The sequence below is a fragment of the Osmia bicornis genome, unplaced genomic scaffold (genome assembly GCF_907164935.1).
Source record: "Osmia bicornis bicornis unplaced genomic scaffold, iOsmBic2.1, whole genome shotgun sequence".
In the NCBI taxonomy this organism is placed as follows: Eukaryota; Metazoa; Arthropoda; class Insecta; order Hymenoptera; family Megachilidae; genus Osmia; species Osmia bicornis.
Genome location: NW_025791089.1, coordinates 9,746 through 27,557, shown reverse-complemented (window position 1 = coordinate 27,557; position 17,812 = coordinate 9,746). Strand labels below are relative to the sequence as shown.

Below are 17,812 nucleotides of genomic sequence, written 5' to 3'. Positions count from 1 at the left end.
CAATTGCATTCAGCCTGCGTTCAATCTGTGACCATTTTAGGCATTGTGTTTGAGAATCCGCTCAGCCATGATGGCGCTCACGGTCGATCGATTTATCGATCGGGAGTTGCCCATCTAGGTAACGCGTGAGGAGGGGTCTTCTCGCCGGCTCGCGCGCAACGCCGCTATTATCATTGATCATCGATCAACGTACGCACCACGTGCTCACTAGTTCACGTCTCACAAGTTTGCTCAAGTGCGACTCACCAGTGAAAGAAGATCAAGACCGCTCAAAAACGACCTCAGGAATCAGCAGCTATAGTGCAAAGCCGCAGGATTGCGAAAGGTACCGATTGTTTTGAAGCTCCGAATTTTCCGTCGAAACGGTCGAGGAATTGAGACGAGCTTCCGAAAAACGCTGCTCGTTGGAGCGTGAAAAAAACTTCGACGCGATCGCGGATCGGTATTTAATCCGTTTTTCGGGGAATCCCTTTAAACGATGCACAGAAGGATCGTAGACGGTTTTAATCCACAACGTAATTCGGTGAAGAAGCGTTTCGTAATAAGCCCGTGTTTACTTTTGTCACAATGCCGACTAAGAGAGAGAGAGCGAGGATTCTCGGAATCGATATATTTATATCTTTCGCCGTCTCGCCTCGCCCCCCTACAGGTGCCGAGCTACTCAATCCACCCGGGGGAACCTGTGAGGGGAAGGACGAGTGGCGGGGAACCGCGAACCTCGCTCGCCCGTCGGATATGATTTATTTTATAAACGATTAATAATAGATACAAACAAATATGTACAGTTAATAGAATAAAATAATTAGTTTTAGTATAATGTAAATTTAAACAACAATAATGTAGAAGAAAATATAATTAATAAACGAGCAAATCTCAAACATGCCGCCCGCCTCGTTGTCGGAACGGCAACGACGTGACCGTTTCCAAGAATCGGCGGTTGCTACTGCGTTACTGCTCGTCTGTCGGTAGAGTGCCGCCGCCCGCCGTGACAGACGTATCATGAGACGTCTTCTTAAGCCGGGTATCCACCAGTATCAAACGCCCGTATCGTATCACCGTTCCGAACCCATTTGAATAGGCAGACGTTGCCTCGTTGCATGCCACGGCGTGCTACGGCTCGGACAATAGTTCTTCGTGTCTTGAAATAAACTCCTATAGGCGAGAAGTTTCGATTTGCTGCATGCTGTTTCTTTAGTGTAATTATCCAAACCATATCGTGTTTGGTATCATTTTAATCAGAAAAACGTCACAAATATCTTGGTAACAGTTTTTTAAGAAAAAAATGAAAAATAACAAAGTTCAGTCGTTGCATTAGTATTATCTCACTGATGTATCCAATTCCAAATCATATTATCTCGTGCCTCAAGTGTCATGTTTCCACTTGACATAGCATTTCGGGCCTTCGCCTGGGTATGTTGTTTTTACGTTTCAAGTGGTTTCCGAACCAATCCTTTGAACGACAAGAAACCGACAATTTTCGGATCGGCCCGTTCCTTCGCCTCCGTATCACAGACCAATAGAACTTTCGATACTCGGCAACGGAAAAATCTCTGGAAAATTAACATTGTCCTTTTTCAATAATCACACAGGTGATTATTAACATTGCTCTTTTATGTACAGCGTAGCACCGAAGATAATTGATCTGTTTAAATATATTTAGACGATAAAATTTGTCTAAATTAAATTAGATTAAATTCATAAATAATTTAATCGCTTTTGAAATGAATCCAATAATACCGCAAGATTTCAAATAAATTGAAACCCAAGTGACGGCACGAAACGCTATGTCAAGTGCCAACGCATGAACCTTTCCTTCGATGCAACAGCAAAGAATCGACAAATTTTTCGGATGGATCCGTTGTCTCCGTTCCTTTGGAACGCCACGCAGCAAAACGAAACTCCTCGCCTGTAGTGGCCCAGTCCTATTGCCTAACCGTTTATATCAAGAAACGAAGAAATGTTGTCCGCGCCGCAGCATGCCGTTGCATGCAACGAGGCAACGTCTGCCTATTCAAAAGGGTTCGGAACGGTGATACGATACGGGCGTTTGATACTGGTGGATACCCGGCTTTAGTCGTAGCGTTGTCCGTATCGTTCGGCGACTCGAGTGGAATCAACCGTGTGATTGCACGTGTGGTCAGTCTGGTAGCAGTCTGGACGGTCGCCACACGTGTTAGGCCATCTTTTCCCTCGTGGACCTTCACGACGCGCGCCATCGGCCATTTAGTTGGTGGTGTCGAGTCCTCCTTTAGCAAGACGAGGGTTCCGAGTTGGAGGTTAGGAAGCGCCTTCCGCCACTTCGGAAGGTGTTCCAGTTGGCCCAGATATTCTTTACTCCACCTACGCCAAAAATGTTCAATTAATTTTTGTACGAGGGCCCACCTTTTGTGTCCTCCGTCGAAATTTAAATTTTCCGGTGATTCCGGAATCGCCGACAGTGAGTGACCCGTAATGAGGTGATTCGGTGTTAGTGCGGAGAAGTCTTTGGGGTCGTCCGTGAGTGGTGATAACGGTCGTGAATTTAAACACGCTTCCACCTGGCACAATAATGTTGTCAGTTCTTCGAAGGTCAGCCTGTGACCCTCTACTGACCGAAGAAGATGCCTCTTCGCGGATTTCACCGCCGCCTCCCACAGGCCGCCAAAGTGAGGTGAGTAGGGTGGAATAAAATCCCAATTCGTTCCTTCGTTGGCGATTAGCTCAGCAACCTCCCTGTAAAATTCAGAAGCTCGTTTGAACATAGATTTCAGCTGCGCATCTGCACCCCGAAAATTCGTCGCGTTGTCGCTTAAGAGGTGAGCACAGCGTCCTCGCCTCGCGACGAACCGTCGGAAGGCCGCGATAAGCGCGGACGCAGACAGGTCGGACACTGGCTCCAGGTGGACAGCTTTGGTGCAGAGGCAGACGAACACGGCGATGTAGCCCTTGACCGTCTTCTGGCCGCGACCCTTTGACATGCAGAGGGTGATTGGGCCAGCATAGTCGACCCCACTGCGAAGGAAGGCCCTGGAAGGCTGGACTCGTGAAGCAGGTAAGGAGCCCATTTGCTGCGTACCCGTGTTACCTTGGAATCTTACACAGCGTACGCAATTTCTTAGGATGCGTTTGAGGAGAGTGCGGTCCTGCGGAATCCAGTACGTTTGACGGACGAAGCTTTGTGTCGACGTGAGGCCACCATGAAGAGTCTGAGCGTGTGCTGCCCGAACAATTAGCTCAGCCAAATTAGACCGACGGTGAACGAGGATTGGATGCCGTTGATCGTAGGTGAGCGATGCATGATCCAATCTTCCACCCACACGAATGATCCCGCAGTCATCTAAAACAGGCCGTAAGGCTAATACATTGGATTTACTTTTAATCGGTTTACCTGTTTTTAGATTGTGTAATTCTTCGGAAAAATATTCCGATTGGCTCAGTCGGAGAATACATTTTCGAGCCTCATCGAGTTCCGTGGAAGTTAGGAAACCCGTTCGCCTGCTGTCGTTGCCCCGAGTGTTCCACACGAAGCGTCTCAGGTAAGCTGTAATGCGTACTAGCTTTGTCAACGACGAAAATCGGCATAGTAAGTCGTTTTCAGATTCTGACTGTTCGGCTGCGATGGTGTGGACGGTAGATCGTTGCTCCGAGAGTGAATCGTCCTGAGAACGAATGGAGGACGGCCAATCACTGGATGGCGACTGAAGCCACGAAAGGCCATGCCACCAGCGCTGATCTTCCTTCAGAGCCTGTACGGTAACTCCCCTGGTTGCTAAATCCGCCGGATTATCGCCGCTGCGAAGACGACGCCAATCCACGTCTGGGAGTAACGTTTGAATTTCCGCCACGCGGTGTGCGACGAAGGGCTTCCACCTGGAAGCGTGCGATTGGACCCAGGATAGTACCATCGATGCATCCGTCCACGCATATAAGGTGGCTCGTAGAGGAAGTATGCCGTCCCGAACCGCCACCATGAGTCGAGCCAGTAGCAGAGCTCCGCATAATTCCAAACGCGGAATACTGCAGAGCTTGATTGGAGCGAGCTTCGTTTTTGCGATGAGGAGATGCACGTTCGCCATGGTGGAGGTACTTGGTAAGCGTACATAGACTGCAGCGGCGTATGCTCGTTCGGAGGCGTCGCAAAAGCCATGCAGCTCGATGTGATCTTGCATCGCATCCCTGTAACTAACCCAACGTGGTAATGAGATAGTCTTTACCTCTTCCAGATCTTGACGGAACTGAAGCCACGACTCCTCCAGGCGGACTGAAAGCGGTTCGTCCCAATCTGCTCCTGACAACCAAAGATCTTGCAGTAGTGTTTTGGCGCGTATGAGTACTGATGAGGCCCATCCAAGCGGATCGAAGAGTCGAGCAGTGTAAGAAAGGACAAGTCGTTTCGTCCAAGTTCGGATGGTTGACGGTTGGTCCGATTTGGCCGAGGTAACAGTAAGCGTGTCTGCCACCGCATTCCAAGTCAGTCCTAGCGTCTCCGCGTCGTTGCTCGCCTGCAGGAATTTGTGGTCTCTTTCACTAGGTTCCTCTTGGGACGTGTAGTTCAGCGTCCACTTATCAAGAGGGAACCCGCCCGCCATGAGGATGCCGATTAGCTGCTGTCGAGACTCCTCAGCCTTGGCAGGATCGTCGGCTCCAGCCAACAGGTCGTCCACGTAGGAATTTCGACGTAAGATGACCAAAGGAAATCGTTGTTCCTCATCGTCTGCCAGCTGTTGTAGAACTCGTAGAGCAAGGTAAGGGGCTGAAGTTGTCCCGTAGGTGACCGTGGTTAAACGAAAGTCGCGGACTTCGTTTCCAGCTTCGTCTCTCCACAGTATGAGCTGCCGATCTCGATCGTCAGGATGGACGGCTATCTGACGGAACATCTTTACTATGTCCGTAGAAAATACGCATCTCGGGAACCTCCACCGAGTGAGCACCAGCCAAAGGTCGGACTGCAGACGTGGTCCTGACGCAAGAGCCTGGTTCAGCGAAGGTCTGTTGCCTGAAACATAAGATCCGTCAAAGACAACTCGAATCCTTTTATTTCCTGACCCGGTGGTTTTCCAGACTGCATGGTGAGGCAGGTAATTGGCGTTAGCGACATCATACTTGGAGGCTGGTTCCATGTGGCCCAGTCTCAGATACTCCTCCATGAAGCCCGCATAAGATGTTTGCAAAAAGGAGTCCTTCTCCCATCTTCGTTCGGCAGCCAGAAACCGTTGAAGAGCGGCACGTCGCGGCACTCCGATGTCTTCGGGTGTAGCCTTCAGAAATGGAAGCCGCACCACGTAACGTCCTAGTTCATCACGTGAGTGCGTTTCCTTGAAATACTCCTCACAAGCTGTGTCTTGAGGGCTCGACGGAGACTTCGAAGGGACCTCCTCAAGCTCCCAAAATCTTTGCAGGTCATTTCGGAGATCATCCAGGCCTCGGATGAGTTGCACCCGAGCCACTCCTGAACCTGGATCGTCGGAGGTCGAAACCGGCCCCAAAGGGGACCATCCAAACGGCGTGCGGACTAGCGACGGAGTTCCAGGAGGGCCTACCTTATTTTCCAAGAAAAGGTACCCACAAACGTCGGCTCCAAGAAGTACGTCGACTCTTCGTGGTAATCTAAACTCCGGATCGGCCAGCGGCAATCCCCGCTTGTGAATCCATGGATGGTCCTCCACTGGATGAGACGGAGTTGGAGAGGTGACTTTTCTTGTCACCAACGCGTTAAGAGTGATGCGGAAGTCGTTGTCTGCGCAGGACGTAAGCTCGAAGGAGACTTCGTGTATGGCCATCCCGACACTCTTCTCCTGATAACCGGTGAGTAACACCCTCACACTTTTCCGCTGTAGCTGGAGCGATTGCGCGACCTTCTCGCTAACAAATGACGACTCAGAGCCTGGATCTAAAAGAGCCCTGACGTCTAAAGTGCGACCCTCAGTCGACTCCAAGCGGACCCGCGCGGTTGCCAATAAAATCACCCGTTGAGATCGGACCGTATAAGCAGCACTCGTGCTCGGTGTAATTATATTTGCCTTGGATGACGATGGTTGATCTTCCCGAAAGGCATCGTGTAACGATGTGTGGTGATTAGGCTCGCAAACCAGGCAGCGAAAGTTTGACTTGCAGGCTGCAACTTCATGACCTGAATTTAGACATGCTGTACACACGCCTACCTTTTTTACCAGCGACAAACGGTCTTGCGGATTCATTTTCTTCAACCTAGTGCAGTGGCCAAGAGTGTGTGAGCCAGCACACGACGGGCACGTTTTTGCTGTCTTAGGCTTGGCTGTTTCCTTGGCGTTCGTGGTCAATGTTACCCTTGGTCGAGCATTTGCAACGGGTGTCCGCTTGGAGCCTTCCTTAGACTGGAGGGGGGGCGTCGCCGCATTCGTACCTTGAGCAGAAATAATAGCGTGAGCACGATTTTCCAGAAAATCCACTAACGCCTCAAACGGGGGAAGCGTAGTGGGATCAACCAAGGAAGTTTCCCAAGCGAGTCTCGTGGTTTGATCCAGCTTTTCGGTGAGGAGGAACGAAAACCGTTCGTCCCACGACTCCACCGGTCGCTCCAAAGAGGCGAGTGCATTCCTTGACTGGCGGAATTCGTCGAGGATCCTTTTAATTTCCTGAGAGGACGCCTTTACTATGGGAGCACAGGTGAGGATGCGACGCATGTGTGAGGCCGCTAAGATCCTTTTATTACCGTAGCGACGCTCCACGGACGCCCACGATGCCTCGTAATTACCGTCCGTCATCGGAGTGCAGGTAAGCATTTTTGCTGCGTCACCTGTAAGACTAGATTTGAGATAATGTAATTTTTGCACTTTACTTAACTTTTTCGAGCCGTGAATTAGAGCTCTGAATTGATCCCGATAACTTCCCCACCGTAGGAGATCCCCAGAAAACGTGGGCAGCGAGATCGTGGGTAAAGTCGGTTCGCCTGACGACGCTTTGCCGGAAGAATTCTCGTCTCCTGGCTTATTCCGGTCTGGGGCGAGTAGGGCAATCCTCTCCTGCAAGTCCACGACGTGCGAAAGGTAAGTACCTTCAATAGTGCTGAAAACGTCTTCCTTCAAGTAAGGCACTGATTTATCAGCTGCGCAAATAATAGATTTGTGAGTTGACGAAAAATCACGCCAATAAGTATCTAACAGCTGCCTCCGTTGCTGCAGCATAATTAGAGTAAGTTTTTCTTGCTCGATCTTCAGTGTATTCCTCATGAAACGCTCTATACGTCCGGCCAGGTCTTCTTGAGAGCGCAGTAGGTTTTCGAGTGACGTCGACATGATGAGTCACCCCGCAAAAACTGTTCTCTAACGACACGTAAGGACGTACACAGCACGCGCGTGCAAGGTCACAACTCGCGACCGTTGGCGGTTTGAAATTCGGACCGTTTAACGGCGTGTACGTGATAAAGAATACGATTATTCTGATTAGACGCAAGAAAATAAAGTCAGCGTAACTCACAAGAAACTGTAGTCTTTAACCCTTTTTCCAGCAGTTCGGGAAGTCCAGCGGGCGATCGGCCACCGTTGGATCGTACTTCGATGCACTGAGGACGCAGTTCGCCAAGAGATCACTGCACTCACCGCCGGAAGACAACGTACCGATTCGCGATGGTCAAAATCGAGGTGCCGGACAAAAATCCGGCTCGAAGGACCAATGTTTTGAAGCTCCGAATTTTCCGTCGAAACGGTCGAGGAATTGAGACGAGCTTCCGAAAAACGCTGCTCGTTGGAGCGTGAAAAAAACTTCGACGCGATCGCGGATCGGTATTTAATCCGTTTTTCGGGGAATCCCTTTAAACGATGCACAGAAGGATCGTAGACGGTTTTAATCCACAACGGAATTCGGTGAAGAAGCGTTTCGTAATAAGCCCGTGTTTACTTTTGTCACAATGCCGACTAAGAGAGAGAGAGCGAGGATTCTCGGAATCGATATATTTATATCTTTCGCCGTCTCGCCTCGCCCCCCTACAGGTGCCGAGCTACTCGATCCACCCGGGGGAACCTGTGAGGGGAAGGACGAGTGGCGGGGAACCGCGAACCTCGCTCGCCCGTCGGATATGATTTATTTTATAAACGATTAATAATAGATACAAACAAATACGTACAGTTAATAGAATAAAATAATTAGTTTTAGTATAATGTAAATTTAAACAACAATAATGTAGAAGAAAATATGATTAATAAACGAGCAAATCTCAAACACCGATCATTTACAATAAATTCATTGAACACGTGAGCCGCCAACCACGTGTCGATCACGCACGAGATCACGGGCACCATCACAGCAGCGGGCCGAATTAATAGAATTAACGGCGCTGAGAAGCTCGCCTTTCAAAATTGTAACAAATGTTCAGGAATGATGGAAATCCTGGATGGATTGCGCTGGGAAAGAATTTTACACTTACTGGTTCGGGTTTCACAAATTGATTTATTTGAGTCAATTCTGAAATGAAATGAACACGCTGATCTGACAATTAGTGTGAGCAAACAATACAAATGTGTGATCGTTGCGATGATCCGCTTTGAATTTTCCACGTGAGAAAATGAACCGTCTGAATGAGTTTCAATTACAATGATTCGTCGTGAAGCATGATTTACATAGATTGAAACACATCAATTATTGAATTTCTCTGTCACCTGCGTGGTGTTACATGAGCAATGCTCTTACAATTTGCAAGCAGCGCGCTTGTAAGCGCCGTTAATTCTATTAATTCGGCCCGCTGCTGTGATGGTGCCCGTGACCTCGTGCGTGATCGACACGTGGTTGGCGGCTCACGTGTTCAATGAATTTATTGTAAATGATCGGTACCTTTCGCAATCCTGCGGCTTTGCACTATAGCTGCTGATTCCTGAGGTCGTTTTTGAGCGGTCTTGATCTTCTTTCACTGGTGAGTCGCACTTGAGCAAACTTGTGAGACGTGAACTAGTGAGCACGTGGTGCGTACGTTGATCGATGATCAATGATAATAGCGGCGTTGCGCGCGAGCCGGCGAGAAGACCCCTCCTCACGCGTTACATAGATGGGCAACTCCCGATCGATAAATCGATCGACCGTGAGCGCCATCATGGCTGAGCGGATTCTCAAACACATTGAATATATTATATGTTATATTATAATATTATTATTTTAGACCTTGGATTGTGTCCAGTTATTCAGCTGTATTAGTTAGATATGTTAGGCTATACTTAACCAGTATTCTGTATTAAATTGTATTGTATTGCATTATTATTATATAACTTCCTAACTTTCTATTCCGTTATATTATTATAATTGAGTAAGTAAATGTACAGAGTAATTAACAATGGCATATGGCATATCGAATTGCATTGAATCAAATTACTTGATACAGATTATTAATATGTGTCTGCTTTATTTTACCTGCTGTGATTATAGCTGTGGTTATATCTGTGATGATTATACATGCGATTATATTTGCGGTTATATTTATTTGACTTAGTTTAATGGGTCTTGTATTATGGAATTTAGAAGAGTCTATGTGGATTGGATGGATTAATGAGTTTATATCATATGCGTATATTGCGTTTATAATCCCTTTGCATATTTTAAGGGTGGGTTTGATTCTGATTCTGGTTTCTTGTTTCTTAGTTCTTAGCTCCTTAGTTCCTCTTGTAGTATCATGCATTGTTTCTAAGCTTTCGGGGGTTGTTTGGGCTCCCAGGCATTGTCAATTAATTGTAGACTATAAGATGTATCATATATGCTTTAGCAATTTAGATATGAATGACGTGTAACGACATTGGTTTATTGTTCGCCGTTCACTATTCACTATCCTTATTCTTTTCTTATTTTTATTCTTGGTCACTTGACATGTTTCAGTGACTTCTTCAATTGAGTGTTACGCTTTACGTTCCATGTTCCTATAATATTATTCACTGCTCTTTTGTAGCTCTTCGTACCGCCCCTCAGGATAATGTTTTCCATACTATGTTTAATTCAATTCTAGTGCAGCTGTGACAGTTGTGAATCTGTATGTTTTGAATACTTACGGTACTTTATGCAATCTTTTGTACATTAATTACCCTTTCTTAATTACAATTCTGTTTCTGATTTTGATTCTGATTTGGAAAGTGTTAGTCCAGTATTGGTTAATACGGCTGGTGCTCAGGGAGGCATACGCTGCGGTAGTCCGTCATGCATGATACAATGTCTTTATGGTTTTCTATACATACATATATGCGTTATGGTTCCTTAAATTCTTTGAATTTTTTGACCGTGGATCTCTTATGACTTTCTTATAGGAGTGTCTGGCTTGGTTTAGCACCTATATGCCTTTTCTATTAATTGGTATTAAAGTGGGTTTAATGGAACTGCATCTTTTAAACTGACTATGGTACGAGAAGTTTAGTTAATTATCTACATCGGTATACTTATTAAATTGATTATATTTGGAGTGTTTTCGTTACATATTATATATACACATATGTTCATAGTAATTTTGATCTATTGTAGTGTAGTTTAGTTTTCTTGTACCTTTATATTATGATTTAGTAGTAATATGGTTGTATGTGGGGTTTATTATTGATTGTTTATTATTAATTAGTTTTCACTACGCGCTGTATTGCATCGACTTACGTGTATCAGTATTAATGTTAACACCATACTTATCGGAGCGGTATTATAATCCAGTAACAATCTAATCTACTCAATTTATAACTATTTGAATAGTTTGATCTGCCTTATGGTTTATGCCGATTTAGGTCTCATGTGATCCCCATATAATATCAGATGGGTATACTCTTCTCCTGTTATCCGTTAATTACACTCTATCTCCGCTTCCGTTGGCTGGCGTTAGGGCTTCCTGCAAATAGACTAGGATTATGTTACATTTTACATTTAATACTATGGTTAATTTCTGATGTTAACAGTTCGGTCTCTTTCTATTATTCTCATTATGAGGTATATGTTGCTACTTATCTTTATTGATAATTTGCTCGCAATAATTTCTAATTGTTATTTATTGCCTTCATTTGATTATTGATTGTACTCCATCATGTTCGCTTGCCAACTACGTTGAGGTTGTGGTCGCGTAAATGTTCCTGCAAGTAAATTTAAGTAACTTAATAGTTTCAATGAATGGTTTCAATCATTAGTATTACATTACGCTCACCTATTTATTTTCCTCCTAGCTTACTTTCTGGTTATACCCTATATTCTATATTTTATACTGTACCTTATTTACCTTTACCTCTGATAAAAATTAGTAGCATTCTATGTAATGTTATGTTTGCTTCTCTTCTCTCATGGCTGGCTTGCTATTTGCTATCTGTCTGGCGACTTTATTTTATTTTACGGTTCACATCCTTGGTTTATTTCATCTCAAATTTATGGTTTATCTTGAGTTTAATTTTACGTGATTATATTGTGCTCTAGTGTTGAATGTTAAATATTCCTCTTCTGCTATTTGGCTGCTCGGCTGTATGTATGTACGTTTGACGTTTTAGGTTTTGGATGTTTTGTTGGTCAGTTGCTTATGTCCATTTCACATATGCTCGCTTGCCTGCTTGCGTGCAACACTACTTATGTTTACTTCACAGTCTCTCACGTTCTCATATTGCTTACTGTTTCTTTTAAAGTTAACTATTGATTAACTGCTCTATTGCATTAGATGCATTAGATGCATATATATATTTATTTCCCGTTGTATTTGTGATTTGATTTAACCAGTTTTAGTATGTTTAGTATGTTTAGTATGCTTATTATGACAGCTGTTATTGAATGTATGGGCTCCTCTATTCTATTCATGGGCTTCATGTGCTTATTAATTCCTATTCATTATTCATTATTTATTTATTCATTCACTGATTCATTTATTCATTTATTTCTTCATTTATTCTTTACTCATTATGTATTCATTATTTATCGTTGCATATTTGGGGCATTCGAAGCGCTACTCGAAGCGCTATGCTTGTCATGAGCGTGTGTGTGTGTGTAAAGTATGTATGGGACAGGTCATCGAGGATTGCAGCCTACCAAGATGCTGCACAGTCAACCAGGGAAAGGACTCGCCTCGGGCCCTGGCTGTGCTGAAGAGCAAGCCCTGTTAAAACAGGTGAACACATGGCGCGACCACCAGTTGAGCAGGAGCTCCGGTTCCTGGTCGTGGCCGAAGAAAAATGGCCTGTCCTCGTGGAAGGTCAGGTGGGCGTGATGACTGCAAGGATAAGCCACATCATCATTATCAACCAACCATGGTGCACGAAGATGGATACGGCCAACTGTGGAGATACGATGTCCCAGTTCCTGGCCGTGTTGAAGATCAAGCCCTGTTAAAACAGGTGAACACGTGGCGCGATCACCCGTTGAGCAGGAACTCTGGTTCCTGGTCGTGGCCGAAGAGGAACCCCTGTCCTGGCAATAGTGCTAGGCAGGCGAAGAGGTGGCGCGGTCACGCCGGGAAGATGTCCCCCCGGTGCCGATCGTTGCTGAAGAAAAATGGCCCGTGCTCGTGGAAGGTCAGGTGGGCGTGATGACATCTAGGATAAGCCACATCATCATTATCAACCAACCATGGTGGACGAAGATGGACACGGTCAGCCGTGGAGATACGATGTCCCGGTCCCTGGCCGTGTCGAAGAGCAAGCTCCTGCCCTGGTAGGTGAACACATGGCGCCACCACCCGGAATGGGCTTCCTTCGGTTCCTGGTCGTGGCCGAAGAAAAATCCTGTGCCTTACCGTACAGGTTGAAAATGTCGTACCGCTGGATCGGAGGTGCAACGGCGTGGATCCGCAGATGACCCATGTGCCTAGCGCATGGCGTTTTTGCGGGCGGCCGCAATGACGCGAAATGCGTTGAAATGCCGAAGCGTCGTTGTGGCTATACGCTGGTATTCCTTTATGAATTCTAACGAGTGAAAAGGTGCCGGCGGCCCACGTTAGGGGAGAGGTTTTAGTGGGTAGTATGTCCAGCCTCGGGAGTGCCCACTCTGAGCTGCCCGTCTAGGTCGCCCCTTCAGGGCTGTGGCCTACTCTTGGGCTAAACTCAACCCTTAAGGGATGGGTCGCCAGGTTGCCCCCTTGTGGCGTTACCTCTTTGGGTTTGCCCTGTCCTCACGGGCGCCAGGCTGCCCCATCAGGGCGGACATGAGTCCCACACTGCCCGCGTCCCCTCTAGCCGAATAGACGAAAAGGGGAACCAACCCGCGCGTGCGCAAACGCATTTCCTCTTCCAACTGAACCAAAAAAAAAAAAAGTTTCAGGGGGACCCACGGACCTGGCCAAGTGTACTGGCTGTGCGGACGTGGGGCGGTCCGCGGGGCATCGATTGGGGGCATAAGGTTGTGCCCCCTCCTCCTCCCAGAGGAAGAAGAAGAGTGCCGTTGAAGGGGCAGGAACAGCCCCCAAGGAACAGGCATCAAGGACCAAGCCTGCGGAGTCGAAGAAGGGGGGCAAGAGAAATCCCTCTGCCAAGTCGGCGAGTAAAAATGCCGCGGAGGCGGCTCGTAAAGCCTAGGTATGGGGCCCAAGGGCCCTATACTTCAGGTCAACTTGAACCACTCGGCCAGGGCTCAGTACATGTTCCAAACCCTGGCCGAGTGGAAGGCTGGGTTGGCGGTGGCCGCGTAGCCGTACCGAATCCTCGACAGACCAGATTGGCTCGGGGACCAGGACGGCTCCGTGGCGATTATTGGCACCGCTGCACACCCACACCCCGCCCCACTGTAACGGGGCCGGGGGTTCGTCGGCGTGCTGTGGGGTGAAAAGGCGGTGGTGGGGCTCTATGCCCGCCCAGATGGCCTCTCGCGCAATATGAACAGTACCTGGACCGGGTGGGGGACTTTGTCCAGCGTTGTTCCCCCCGGCCAGTGCTAGTCCTCGGGGACTTTAATGCCCATGCGTCACTTTGGGGCTCCCCGAGGACATACGCGAGAGGCAGGGCGGTCGTAAATTGGGCGGAGGGGCCAGGACACCAACTGTTCAATGTGGGGTCCGTTAGCACCTGCGTGCGTGCTCAGGGGGAGTCTATAGTCGATCTGTCTTTCGCTACTCCCCTGGCCGCGCGTATGGTGCAGAGATGGAGGGTGGTGGAAGAGGCGCACATACTTAGTGACTATCTATACATCCGCCTCGACCTTACCACCACCGCCCACCGCCCCTGTGGATCACCAACGCTACGATAGGCGCTGAAGAGGATGGACGAGTACATGCTGATGGCTGCAGCCCTCTCTCTGGCGTCGCTCCCAACATCTGCCGGGCCGGTCGCGGACATTGGGGAGGAGGTAGAATGGTTCCGGGGAGCCATGAAGGTGGTGTGCGACGCCGCCATGCCCCGGGCCAAGAACCTCCCCTGGCGGGCCGCCTACTGGTGGACGGGCGAAATTGGTGATCTGAGACGAGATTGTCTCGCAGCCCGTCGCCAGTGGCAAAGGGCCCGGAGAAGAAGGACATTCCGCGACCCAGCGAAGGTGGAGGATCTGTACAGACAGTACCGAGTTTGACTGCCCTACAGGCAGCCATCAGTGAGTCTAAATCCCAGGCATGGGACGAGCTCCTAGGATCCCTCCAGAATGACCCATGGGGGCGCCCGTACAAAATGGTGATGGGCAAGCTTAAGCCCTGGGCGCCCCCGGTCACGGAGAGCCTCGATCCCCAGTTTTTGAGACGGGTAGTCGACACTTTGTTCCCACGAGAGAGGGAACACTCCCGCCCCCCGCCGGACCACGAGGAGGTGGATTGGTGCGACGAACTGGGGGTCACGGAGGAGGAGCTGGCCGGGGCGATTAAACGGATGGGGGCCCGATACACTGCTCCGGGCCCCGATGGCGTCACCGGCCGTGCCTGGGTGAAGGGTTTACGCGTCCTCGGTCCGAGATTGAGACGCCTCTTCAGCGCCTGCATTAAGGATGGAGTCTTCCCAGAACAGTGGGCGGCTACTCCTCATCCGGAAGGATGGGCGACCCGCCGACAGTCCCTCGGCCTACCGGCCCATCGTGCTGTTGGACGAGTTGGGGAAGTTGTTCGAGCGGATTCTGGTATCCCGCCGGGGCAGGGTGGCGTTAGGCGTTAGTCTAGACATCGTCAACGCCTTCAACACCCTGCTTCACGGGACGATAAGGGGGGCGCTGATACGCCACAAGGCGCCCCCCTACATGAAGAGGATCGTCGGCAACTATCTCCGGGGCAGGAAGATAGTGTACAGGGGCCGGGATGACCAGATGCACGAGAGGGACGTGGACTGTGGCGTACCCCAGGGTTCTGCGAAAGGTCCCACACTTTGGGACCTGGGGTACGACCCGGTCTTGCGGGTCGAGCTCCCGACCGGTGTGAGCCTCACGTGGTTCGCAGATGATACGCACGTGTTGGCCGTCGGTCGGGGGTGGAAAAGGACTAGCCGCCCCGCCGAGATTGGCGTCGCTGACGTTGCCGCTGGGATCCGGCGGCTGGAGCTGCAGCTAGCTCCCCACAAAACCGAGGAGATGTGGTTTTACTCGCCTCGGCGTGGGGTTGCGCCACCGCCCCAGTCGGTGGTCCATGTGAGTGGAGTCGACGTCCAGGATGGGAAGGGCCACAGGTACTTGGGCCTCCACCTGGACAGCCACTGGCGCTTCGAGGAGCACTTCGGTCGTCTAGCCCCTAGACTAGATTGGGCAAGCAACGCGTTTGCCCGTCTACTGCCCAATATCGGGGGGCCCAACGAGAAGGTTCGCCGTCTCTACGTGGGCATCGTGCGGAGCATGGCCCTCTATGGTGCGCCCATATGGGCGAACGCCCTGATGGATTCCCGGCGCAGCCAGCAACTGCTGCGCCGGGCTGAGAGGAGGGTAGCCATGAGGGTAATCAGAGGTTACCGCACGGCTGGCGGGGGTTGTCCCCTTGAAGTTCCACGCAGAGGGTGACGCCAAAGTCTTCTGGCGTCTGCGTGCCCTTCGTCTGGACGGGATCCCGCCAGAAGCGATGAACGAAGCTGTTGCTAGGATTAGGCGCCAGGCCCGGCAGAGAGCCCTGGTTCGGTGGCGACGCGAGCTCGTCGAGAGCGGCGCCACCGCCCAGCGCGTGGCCGGGGCGGTCCTTCCAGTGCTCAAGAAATGAAGGGACCGCGGCCACGGAACGTTCACGTTTAGGACCACACAGGTGCTCACCGGACACGGTTGTTTCGGTGAGTTCCTGCACTGGATCCGGGCGGAGGGGACGGCAGTATGCCATCACTGCGGAGCGGGGCGGGTCACTGCGCAACATACCCTGGAGCGCTGTCCAGCGTTTGGGCGGGCTCGTCACGCCCTGCGGTGCGAAGTTGTTCGTGATCTCTCGCCGGCGGCACTTGTCAAAGAGATGCTGGCCGGCGAGAATCAGTGGAGGGTGGTGACTGATTACTGCGAGACGGTCATCGCCCTGAAGGAGGAAGCGGAGCGAGGTCGGGACTGAACCGACTCCATCCGCAGAAGAAGGAGGGGGCGTCGTCCGGGGCGACCCCCTGAGGGAGATGGGGCGGTGGGCAGTGAAGATGTTACATACCAGGCCCAGCGCCCCCAACGGGGAGAAGAGGATGGGGGGAGCACCCTCTCCCCCTGAAGAGGAGTTATGTGGGGGGACACCAGTCATCCCCCGGAAGAGGAGCAGCGGGGAGTGGCGACCGCCCCTCCCCCAACACCGATCGCGCGGCCCCGCGAAACTTAAGCGAGGCCGCAGGGGGCCGGGGCTGGGGGCTCATTCCCTATTGCACGCGGCCCGAGAAGTGCCGTCATCGGGTGTGGCCCCCGATGGCGGCGGAGTTTGGCACGTAGGGGGAGGGCCAAAGCTAGACCCTCCCTCGAGCAAGGCGGCGTCAACGCGCCATGGGTGTTTGGGCCCCGGTGTTGTTCGCCAGAGGTCCCGGGGCCCACCCCAAAACACAGCGTAGGCCACCGTGGGGGTTTTAGCCTGTGAAAATCCGGCACTACCCTCGGCTCCTCCCCAGGAGGGCTGGGGGCGTCTTTCGAAGATTTCCCCCACGTAAAAAAACAAAAAAAAAGGTTAGTTTAGGTTGGATTCCCGCTCCACGGACCTACCTGGTTATCCAGGATAGGCGGGGGGGTGATACTCCGACGTGGCGCGCGGCGGGTAGGGGAATGCTCGCCATGCACCCTTCGGAGCGCATGGAGGGTAGGAGCGATAGCTCCCGCGGACCAAACACCAAGGGAAGGAAAGCCCATTAAAACCTCCCCTGTGACTAGGGGATAGAATACAGACACGGTAACCCCTGCCTGTCGTACAAGGCGACTGAAAGGGGGACTATCGCTGCCGCTGGAATGTCCTCAATGAGGACTTGGGGTGATGCCGGCGGGGTCCTTGGGCTACGGCCTTCGGACTCTGGAAGGTACTACCATGGCGGTAAGGTCCAGGGCTGAGAGGCGACGAAGGTTGCAGCGGCGTCGTTGAGTTCTCCAGGGGCCAGGCTGCGTGGCAGTCTGGTGCGGGTAGCGAACCCGGAATGCCCTAGCAAGTATACCGTAATCCAGTGGTCACGTTTCGCTGGAACGGAAGGCTTGCCTTAACCGGCCGGCCTGCGAGGATGACAATCTCTTCAAAAAACCCTAGCCCCAAGCTGCGGCACCCGGTGAGGAGGGCGCCCCTAGATTTAGCACCAGGGGTGGCTGGTGGGTGCATCAGTCGCTAGCGACCAACCCCGGGTGTATCTGCCTTACCCAGGTAAGGCGGCTCTGCCTGGGAGGACCTAGGATCCGACCTACTCCTGGGACGAACATGGAAAATTCTACAAACCAAAAACAAAACGCAGGACGGGACGAAACGATGACAAACCTGGCAAGGGAACCTGACACGGTCAGGTCGGTGAGGGGTGAGGAGACGGCGCAGCCGGTGCCCAGGAGGGCCGCGGCTCCC

General features: G+C 50.6%; 2 protein-coding genes across 2 annotated transcripts; one reads left to right on the top strand and one right to left on the bottom strand.

Annotated features, from left to right (window-relative positions):
- Positions 1–3,762: 3,762 nt before the first annotated feature.
- LOC123988692 lies at positions 3,763–4,856 on the bottom strand. Its single transcript, XM_046289443.1, has 2 exons — positions 3,882–4,856; positions 3,763–3,771 (listed from the first exon to the last, which is right to left on the bottom strand). The coding sequence occupies exons 1-2, from the start codon at positions 4,854–4,856 to the stop codon at positions 3,763–3,765; spliced, it is 984 nt and encodes a 327-aa protein (XP_046145399.1).
- On the top strand, positions 4,845–5,312 carry LOC123988694. Its single transcript, XM_046289445.1, has 2 exons — positions 4,845–4,966; positions 5,041–5,312. Exons 1-2 carry the CDS (start codon positions 4,864–4,866, stop codon positions 5,271–5,273), a joined length of 336 nt encoding a protein of 111 aa, XP_046145401.1. The 5' UTR covers positions 4,845–4,863; the 3' UTR covers positions 5,274–5,312.
- Positions 5,313–17,812: the final 12,500 nt, after the last annotated feature.